This window comes from Bactrocera tryoni, chromosome 4 (assembly GCF_016617805.1).
Source record: "Bactrocera tryoni isolate S06 chromosome 4, CSIRO_BtryS06_freeze2, whole genome shotgun sequence".
NCBI classification, from domain to species: Eukaryota; Metazoa; Arthropoda; class Insecta; order Diptera; family Tephritidae; genus Bactrocera; species Bactrocera tryoni.
In genome coordinates this window covers 20,046,750-20,057,696 of record NC_052502.1, presented here as the reverse complement: position 1 = coordinate 20,057,696, position 10,947 = coordinate 20,046,750, and the positions used below count along the sequence as shown (strand labels likewise).

General features: G+C 35.3%; 1 protein-coding gene across 1 annotated transcript in view; it reads left to right on the top strand.

Annotated features, from left to right (window-relative positions):
* The first annotated feature begins 494 nt into the window (after positions 1 to 494).
* Positions 495 to 10,947, top strand: part of LOC120775932 (TWiK family of potassium channels protein 7) — a 52,096-nt gene continuing 41,643 nt past the window's right edge. The window contains exon 1 of the mRNA XM_040106339.1: positions 495 to 1,025. Coding sequence (XP_039962273.1) covers positions 831 to 1,025 — 195 coding nt within the window. The 5' untranslated portion in view covers positions 495 to 830. The remainder of the gene's footprint in view (positions 1,026 to 10,947) is intronic.

Genomic DNA, 10,947 nt, shown 5'->3' with positions numbered 1-10,947 from the left:
TAGTGGAAGAGATCGAAGATCGCCCAGAACGAGGCACCGATCTCACGAGCGTCTTTGAAGGCTTTGTACCACTCGTACTCTTGTGTTTTTAATAAAACTGTAAAACTGTCACGGTAAGCCTTTTCCAACAGTTGCAACGATTTTGGAAACGAAATTTGAATTTTTCATTCCAATTCCCTCCAAAAAATCCAGCCAAAAGGCAAGTTCATAAAATATTCATTACAGAGGAGAGGCAAATGTAAATATATATGAATGGCAATTACCCATTTCCGAATCGAGAATTTTTTTTGCTTTTCACATTATTACAAAGAAAATGTATTAAAAAAAAAATGCTGTGAAAGCCACTAAAAAAAGGTAAAAAAAAATCATTATAAATAAATTAAAACCACTTTTAAAATATTACTCATACGCTGTGGATACCATATAAAGTGCGCTGAAAGCTACCACTTTCGTTAATATTTAAATATAAAAATATATATTCTTCACAGCAACAACAAATATAATTAAAATTGAGCGCTTTCACAATTCAGAAAAAAATATTTATTTATTTACAATCAAAAAGCCACGAATAAGCAAGCTGCCCAGCAAAAAACCAATGAAAACGTGAATTATGTGACTGTGTGCACGCGGCAATGACAACAAATGACACGTAAAGAGATGCGATCGAAATTATAAAGTGAAAATTACTACCACATGCCGCATATAAGCATTTATGTGCATATGTATTTGTTTACATGCCTTTGCATGTGTGTGTGTAAGTGCGTGGCATAGGCGCGCATAGCACTTAAATTTGAAGTAAAAATTGTGCAGTGTAATAAAAAGTGAAAATTATGGCTGGTTACGATGCGGCCGATGAGGCCAATACAGAGCTGCTCGAGAAACTCAAGCACTTGGATGTGCGCGCCAAGACGGAGGAGCGCACTAATTGCTGGAAAGGCTGTTGGAAATCGAGCAAATGGAAATCGGCGCTAAATCACATCGGTTTGCTGGTATCGCTGTCAATCTACTGCGGTGTGGGTGGACTGGTGAGTGCAAGTGTGTGTGTGTGAAAACACACAAACGACGTATATGAGAATTGAAATAAATTACAATTAAAGGGTTGCAAAGTGAAATTGTGTGGAAAGCAATGAAATTATAGACTGGAAATTTTTGCTTTCTAATTTATTTTTTTAAGCAAATGCAACGCTGGCGGGGTAGAAAAAAACTAAAATAATAAAAACAAACTTAGAACATTTTTTATAGCATAAAAGGGGTTTTATCTTGATTTCAATCAATCAGTCTATATGGCAGCTATATTATATAGTGGTCTGATCTGAACAATATGTTTGAAGGTTGTAGCATTGCTTTGAACAATAATTTCTGCCACATTTTGTGAAGATCATTTGTCAAATTAAAAAGTTTTTCGTTAAAGGACTTAATTTTGTTCAGCCAGTTTGTATGGCAGCTATATGCTATAGTAGCTTGATCTGAATAATACTTTCAGGGATTATAGCGTTAGCTTAAACAATTAACTGTGCTAAATTTGATTAAGATATCTCGAAAAATTAAAAAGTTGTTCATGCAAGTACCTGATTTTGATCGTGCAGTTTGTATGGCAGCTATATGATATAGTGATCCGATCTAAACAGTTTCTTTGGAGAATACATTATTCCTTTAAATAATAATCTTTGCAAAGTTTCTTGTAAATATCTCGACAAATATAAAAGTTGTTCATATAAAGGCATGAATTTAATCGTGCAGTTCGTATGGCAGCTATATGTTTTAGTGATCCGATCTGTACAGTTTCTTCGGATATTACACTACTCTCTTAAATAATAATCATTGCCAAATGTCTTGAAAATATCTCCTCAAATAAAAAAGTTGTTCATACAAGGACCTGATTTTGATCGTGCAGTTTGTATGGCAGCTATATGTTTTAGTGATCTAATCTGAACAATTTCTTCGGAGATTAAACTGTTACCTTTAGTAATAATCTTTGCCAAATTTCTTGAAAATATCTCACCAAATAAAAAAGTTGTTCACACAAGGACCTGATTTTGATCGTGCAGTTTGTATGGCAGCTATATGCTATAGTAATCCAATCTGAACAATTTCTTCGCAGATTACACTGTTCTCTTTAGTAATAATCCTTACAGAATTTCTTGAAAATATCTCGTGAAATGAAGAAGTTTTCCATACAAGGACTTGATTCTCATCGTTTAGTTTCTATAGTAGCTACATCATATAGGCGTCCTATATAGGCGCTTTCGGCAAATGATCATTTACCAATTTACTTTCAATTAACCTTTCATTTCATAAACTTTTCTCAACAAAACTAACAATTTCAATTCTTAGAAAATTATCAAAATTCGCTCATTTCGACTTACGCAATTTTTTCTTGCCAAAAATCAGCATTTTGAAAAATGCGTTGGATTTCAATATTTAAGCACTTAAAATAACAATCGCTTAGGCCACACAAATTCGTACTACTTACATTAATTTATGATCGCAGGCGTTATTCAAGCAACCGCAGGCATTTAAATCAACACAAAAATTAATGAAAAATTTTAACATAATTTCGCTTGTTTTCCCTGCACGATTTATTTGTGTTTATTTTCAAGTGGCTAGTGAACATTTAAGTGTTTCCAATAAAAATGCTTTATGTGTTTGTTGTGCGAAGCAAAAACAAAAACAACAATAAAACCATCCAAACCGAAAACAAATAAACAACTCTTTGGAGAGAATCGCACGTACTTACGCAAGTACTAATTAAAACAACGGTAAATGGATTTTGAGTGAAAAATTATTCAGTGAAAAATGCAAGTAATTCATTTTAATCAATTTGTGTGCTATTAACAAATACAGTACAGGTTGAAAAATTGATAAGTATTGCTCATGTGGCAAGTTCACATGCAACCCTGTTGCTCTCAAGCAAGGAACGCGTGATGGAAAAGTGTCAAATTATCAAATTATGAAATAGAGTCCGGAGCAATTTTATATAAAATCGCAAGATGAAAAACGAATTTCTTCTTCAAACAAAAATTCTTCTGAAAGAGCCAGGCGAGAACGCAAACAAAAACTTCACATTTGCTTTGGAGACTCTTCGCTTATTATTTCTGTGTACAAAAAGTGATTCGTTGAACTCCATTTTGACTTAAAAGTTAGCTCAGATTAAGATCTCAAAAATATCTGTCTAAAAAGTCGAATAAAGTGAGCGAAGTGAAAATTTCATTTACTCTCCAGTTTTGCTTAAGATGAAGTTCTCTCAAAATAAACGTCAGAAATATATTTTAAGAGGTTACATGGGTTTACGGGTCTCAAAAAATCGATTTTTTTTATTATCTTATTAAATTTTACAAAATCTCTAGAATATTGTTCTAAAATTACAAGTTGATCCGAGTAATAGTTTCGGAGATACAGCCTTGAGAACTTGTGCGCTCGAGGCTAGCTAGGCTAAGTGCGCCATTTTTAAACGCGTTTCGCTCGAAACTGTGTTTTTGAAGTCGATTGACAAAGATTTCTCGAGAACTACTCGACCGATCTTTATGAAATTTACAACAGGTCTTTGAAATACAATTTTTAAAGATTTGGACGAAGCATTTTTTACGATTGCAAAAATGAAAAAATGTCGCAATTATTTCAGGTTTTTGTAAAAATGTCTGCCAATAGTACAATTTTCAGTTCTTTTTCCTTGGTTCAAGTTCTTAGTTTAAGTTTTAACTAAAACACGTATTTTTCACTTTAGATGATCCTGTAAGGAGTTATCCGCCAACGGGGGTATCTTTTTTCCGAGGGGTCACCGGAAATGGCGTCGCAATAGTCGAGTTCAAAATATTTTTTTCCAAAAATATCAGAATTTCTTCGTTAACAGTATATGTTAGTAACAATAAAAAACTCTAATAAAATATTTTTTTTTTAGATAAGAAAAAATTTGTTGAAAAAATGCTGTTTTTTAGCTGAGGAAACCCATGTAACCCCTTAACCCTGGTGTTAGCATGGTCACAAACCAAATTCAATATTACCAACAAATAGAACTATGAACCCGTGCTTTACTGGGTAACTATTTCTCTATTATCTAAAATAGCTACTCGTACTGATATTTGGCTTAGTCAGTTTGAACAAGTTGTCGCCAGGTCTGCTCTATATGTTTTCGGCCTCGCCTTAGATCAGAAATGTATAACCTTTTGAACCACATTTAAGACTTTTACATGAGGTTCTTAACCTTTTCTTCACATTGCTGAACCGTTGCTTCAAAAATAACATTTTTATGAGTAAACTAGTAGGTGTCGACATTGTTAAGTACCTAGTGTCCTTAAGCTGGACTTATCATTTAGGATAGAAAATAGATAAAACCATCCTCAAAAGTAGTTCTCTGTTATTACACCAAATAGCATTATCTTTACCACAAAATAACCCCACAATCATAAATAAATTGTGTGCTTACTCAAGCTGTTCGATCCATTGACTGACGATGTCTCCTCCATAGCTTTCAAAATTTTGTGTTCACAAAAAAATCAGTTTTGTCATGACTTTACTTTTACTTAAAATTTTTTCCATGAAAGCTTTTTAATTTGCTTGAAATTTATGCACGAGCCGAACAAGCGACTTTATTCGTGTGGATTTGCATTTATTTCAGATTTCTTCTTAGATAAAGCTTTCGTGTAGCAATTTCTAGGTAATTTACGTACATACAAATTTTAACGGTAAACCAACAAGTCTGCGCAATTTTCAAAAATCTCGTGCGCTTAAAACTTCGCGGAAAGTTAAATTTGGGGCTCTCGCGTGAACGAAAGGCTTTACCAAACTTTGACGATGCAATTTGTGTCAAGGGAATTTTGCAGGCTTTTTTTTACAATTTTTTATACTTGCGGTTTGTTTAACTAGCTGCAAATTGAGCAAATTCGTATATACATATGTACAAGTGAGTGGATGATTTAAAATAAATATATGTATGCATAATATATATATGTATTACGGGTTGCCAGCGCTTTGAAAATTGTCATTTAAACAAATTATTAAAATGAAATCAGTAGTATTACCATATTGGTATTAAATGAATGGTTTTTGAAAAATCTTTAATATTGTACAAGGAAATCCTTTAAATGGAATCATTTTATGAAGCTTCCAATCTAGCTTCAGTATTCACAAACATATCATATCGTTACTAGCAACGGCCAAAAGAAGTAATAATGAATAAAACCTATTTTAAAAGCGTAAAATATATGTAGAAACAAAGCACCCTTCTTTTCTACTTCCATGTTTACGAGACACACACGCCAGCTTCATTTGCTTTTTTCATTTAAAAATTTTGTTTTAATTTTGTTTTTAATATATATTTAAAAAGAAATATTGGCACTCTATATACATAATAATGAAAATAAACTGTCCACATCATGTCAAATTAATCACTCTTCGCAGCTGAAAACTCTCTCGCAATAAAAACAATTAATTCATACAAAATACCACCTGTCAGCAAAAATGTTCGCTTAGAAATGGCCGAATGCACAAACATTTTATGATTTCACGATTGTCATCGCCAAAACCTCAAATTACGCACACAATTAATTCAATTCATAAGATATTCAATACAACTGGCAGGGCGCCAAGTAGCCGAGACCGCAGTGTCACATATCAAACGTCATTGTCATCGTCATCGTGGGTGTATTGATGCTTGTCATGCTGCGGTTGTTTACAATGACACCACTAGTGATTGCTTGTTGTTGTTGATACTAATATATATAATTGACGGCTGGGATGCTTACTGTTGGTGGATTTTAAAGGGTTAGAAAGAAGATTTTCGTCTAATTTAAAATTTAGTTTTAACTAACATTGGAGTTAATCGGCACTGTATAAAATAGAGATATAGGAAAAAAATCTTGATTTTATCCTTATGCGCAAAATAACCGATGAATAAGGTTCAATTTTTTGACTTCATACCTAGATCACTTGGATCATGGAGTCGCCAAACCGAAATCTGGTGGCTCCTTCTCTGCCGACAATATACCGACGAGGGAGCTATCGGTGGCAAGAAGCCGTTGGAGAAGAGGACTTCTTTACGGATGAGTTAAAGCTTGAAAGGAAGGTTGGTGGAGGGGTTTACTGTCAAGAGCTCTCTATCAATTCCAGCTTCAGACTTCCTGACTAATATAGTGTCTTCCAAGCCGAGATTGCAGATTAAAGTAGCTGCTTCAGAGCGCAGCGGAGTAAGTTCGAACGCATGAGTTCTTCTTTTCTATGGCTTCACAAAGGTATACATATAGCAGTTCACGTGCAATATTTAATCAGCCACCTAACCTAACCCTAATCTCATCCCGCTGGAGACAAAAGCTGGAGATCGTGCTCTGCACTCCGCTGAATTTAATATTCCAGTAAAGGTGGAATTTTAAGAGAAAGTGTCCTGTGATGATTCATACAATGCTACTAAGCTCTCTTTTAGTAAGAATAATAATGCGTTTTGGCCTGTGGTGTGCCCTATGTTGCTTGTGTTCCAAGATCTGAGGTGTTCCTCTATAGTCAATTGCTTTATACAAACCTTGAAGGGGCTAAATAGCCTAGGGCAGCTTAGAAGAATTGTGTCTCCGAGCGAACCAGCTCATCTGCCTTTTCATATTCTTCTATTCTCTTATAACAAGGTACACAGAAGATGTTAATAGAGTTACCTAAACTAACGCAAAGAGATTTAGTATTGGCGCTACGGATAGTCTTAATTGCCGCTTGATTATCCACTAGAAGGTTTAAGGACTTGCAGGATAGAGCAGAAGTTCGCTTGCCACCTTCTGTTATGCCCACAATTTCGGCATGAAAGACTGAATTGTAGTCGTTGTTTGAAGTTACATTCTACATCCGTCAGTAAATATACAGATTTCGATTTACGATTTTTTATATTTAGATTAGGGTTTGTTTGAATGATTATTTGGAAACAAAGGATTCCATCTTTACAAATATTTTCTGCACATTATGTATATAGTCCTCGATAAGGTATTCCATGACCTACCAGGTTTTTTAGCAGATCAAAAATCGAATTTTGACCTGAAAAAAATTGCCAAAATTTTGGGGAAAATCTAAATTTTATTTTACGTCACCATTTTCCCATTTTATTTATTTTTTCTAACCGTGGGACATCCTTAAAAATACTCCTTTTATACTATCGCACCACGTTCACCCCTTATTATTGACAACAGTGGTTCATCATATACTCCTTTAAATTTTCATATGCGAATATTTAATCATTTTTTCTTTAATTTGAACCAATTGGTTACACTTCAGGGCGCTTTGGAGATATTGGTTTTCAAATATGTACTTTTTTAAAGGACAGATGGTAAGATTTGCAAAAAAAAGTAATCTCCTCTAAATTATTAGCTCAAAATAAGAGTTATTTCATTGAAAATATGGAGTAAATATCTTCATTAGATTCATTAGATTAGATTTATGCCCGCAAGTTGTTCTGGGTAACCATATAACAGTGAAAAGGGTAACCAACTCCCTTGACATCGATTTAAAGAACAGAAAATGCTCTCTTTATTCGTCAATTAAGTGCTGTGTTACATTTGAAAAATTAGCCAAAAGGCATACATATACTATATTTCACCTATTTTTATAAACTTCAACGTAACCAACTTTCTATAAGCGTACACGAAATTGAAGAAAACAATTATTAAGTGAAAATCTTAGTTAATTTTAGACAGCATTAAAATCACCATTAAATGTATAAAACACTAACAACCCTGAGAAAAAACTTAACATACTTCTTTCAAATTACCAAAATTATGCTTTTGTGTTGTAAATAAAAGTAGATTAAGCTTTAAATATCTTAAATAAAAAATTCACTTTTCAAACTCACTGTTAAAGTTGCAATGGCGTTTAACATACTCCACACATGGCGTATACGTAACAGCTTGTACTTGTAGTATGGGCATGTAGATATTGGGTAAGCTGGTCACATTTATCTGAAATAGCTGTAAAGCAAAGCGTAAATGATAAATTAATCCAGTGGGATGCGTTAGAAGTTACGAAAAATTAGAGCAAGAAAGGGCAGATTAAACATGTAAGGGTACAAGCAAGCGCTTGCATGATAGCACGGCTACAAGCGACACATATATGTGGGTAAACAAGAGTGTTACGAGTACTCAATGCTTGGAGTTTTGGCTTAAAGTGCGAAAAACAATAAATCACTTAAAGTTTGCATTGACATTGTGTGTTAATAGAGTGCAAGTATGTAAATGAAATATTTAAGTTTTTAAAGGGCCAATATAATTTTACAAAATTATAAAATCTATAATTATACCTAGTGGCAGCTAAAGTCTAATGATTTGTTCTTTTTCTTGTCCTCTCTAAGTCTATATTTCAGTCCCAACTATAATCACAGGTTAATACATTCTGACAACGATTTCAGACGAAGAAGATAGGTGAATAATGGTTAAAGTTCATACCAGTTCAACCTTTATTTAGATAATTATATTATTTCGGAATTTTATAAGGATAGTCTACACGTTCACATCATCATATCATTAATAATGTGCAATCCAGTAAAATAGCCTTAAACCTCGGCCGAAATGTCCCCACCCTGATATTAGTATAAATATATAAATTAATGTTTCTGACGAAGTTTTCTTTCATGGAATCAGGGGAAATAACTACTGATGGGATGTAAACAAAATTGTGCCGATTATTGTCTACTTAACTGACGATAGATTGTGCAGTGATCGAGAAGGTCCCCAATCGTCTACTTATGGAACGATTTTGCTCAGTTTTCTGTTAGGTGTAGACAGAAAATCGATGAGGGATGAGTGTAGTGAACTGTTGGACACAAATAGCTGCAAAACAATATTGCAGAGTACCGCGCCCTTCTGAGAACTCCGGGCTCGGAATATATAAGTAGATAGTACTGCGTCCTTTGGTCTATTGTGACCTCCACCAATATCACATGTGGTCACAAAGGTCCAGCATCCTGAACAATTTCAGGAGCCTGCTAGGCGCGACTGAGGTGATGTGATCCCTGTTCACGTAGATGAAACCTAAGGCCTTGAGCCTGCTTCTGCAAACAATCCTGATCAATTAAGAATCCTATGTTCTGGAATTTCCTGTTCCAAGCGCATTGCTGCCGCCTGCTGCCGAACAGCATTGTCTTCACTCTCTTTTCTGTGCGGTGCAGCTCTTTTAAAGTGTATGACCCCAATGCAATGGATGGTTCTGGCCTCAACATCCTGGACGCTGCCGCAGAGCCGACTAGTTCGTCGGTCAGCTCATTGCCGGCTACCCCTTTATGCCCCGGACCAGATTAGGTGTACTCGGTTGCACACTGATAGGCAGTTAAGCCTTCCTATATAGTTATCCACTAAAAGTGACATAACCTCATACGCTAAGATCTCCTTTAGTGCCGCTTGACTATCGCTAAGCATAGCGATATGCTGGTTGTGATAGTTGCGGTGGAGATTGAGTTCCGCACACTAACTTATAGCAAAAGCTTCTGCTTAAAAGATGCGCAGAAAACGTCTCATTGGTATGGGCAGTTTGATATGTGGTCTCGCAATGTCTGCCTCAATGCCTTCCGGTGTTTTCGAACCGTCACTGTGCCAGTGTATAGTGCTACCCCTCAGGAATATGTCGAGTGCGGAATCGTGCCACTCCGTTTTACTGCCTAGAGTAGTCTGAACTTCGTTGTAAAGTTAACCCTCTTTGTAACGATGTCCCTTGGAAGAAGAGCCAATGGTGTCCCTTGCTTTGGTGGCTTTGGATAGTATTAAATCCACATGCTTACACCACCGTAAGGTTGAGTCTAATGTTAGTCCAACCGGGCCCAGGAGGTACTGACCCCGATCTCTCTTCTCTCTCCTTCACCACTAAAAAGATTGAACTCTAATTTCAAAAACCCAATACCAACTAGATTGCTAGGTGTCGCTGTGATCAGGAAAACCTAAATCTCATATTAGTAATTAAATTTTTGTTAATTTCTATTTTTTTAAACAGACAGAGAAAGACAGTTCGCGAAGAATGAGGATGTCCAACGATATGAGACACTGGAAGTGGTATCGTTAGTGAAGATAAAGGATGACTATTACTCCTCTATCTGGTATCGTAAAGGGCCAAAACTGATCAATTCGTGGCTCTTTAGCCTACCAGACTAACCTAATCTAACCTCTTAGTAATACCCTGAGGACGCCTTGTTGTAATTTTTAACTTAGCACTATGATAAAAATATCATAATTCTTAGCTACGCACTTAAATGCACTTCAATTATAAAGCATTTCCCTCAAAGAAACCTAGTCGTGACTTGTCAAACTGCAGCTTAAAGTATTTTCTCTGCGCCCAAAGAGATTTCATTCAACTATTGAAGCGAAAAACTTAAAATAAGCCAAAATAACGCTTGCTGAACACCAAATCCCATTAAACACACGCACAAATAAGCAAGCTCCAGCACAACCTGTCAAAGCATTACGAGAAATGTCAACTAAGAAAGTCATAAATTGGCTAAAAATCGACACATCGTTGACAGTTACACTCGTACTTGTCACTGGCATGCAATTTATTTGACAAAAGTAGAAATCATAAAACGAGGACGCAACGATTGTAATGAAAAATAATGAAAGAGAACGGAAAATAGAAAAGAATGACAGCAAATTAGGGAGGGAATTATGGGTGTCATGGATAGTCAAGTGCAATTGAAGATTTTCTCGCAACTTCTTCGCCAAATCATAACTCGTGTGGGTATGACCACGTCAAAAGCCAAAGGATTAGCGGAAATAGCTATGGGGATACATATTTACAATATATTGGTGAGAGAGAAGATGGCACAGCATAAGCCTTCAACTTAATTTATATGCCAGACTTGAGTCAATTTATACATTTTCATTCAGACTATTTGCTCTTATTTAAGCATAGACAGCTGGCATATGCATGACTTCGAGTTTGGCAGTTCTTTTGAAATTCGAAAAAAATTAAATTTCAGTAGGTAATATTAAATTTGGACTT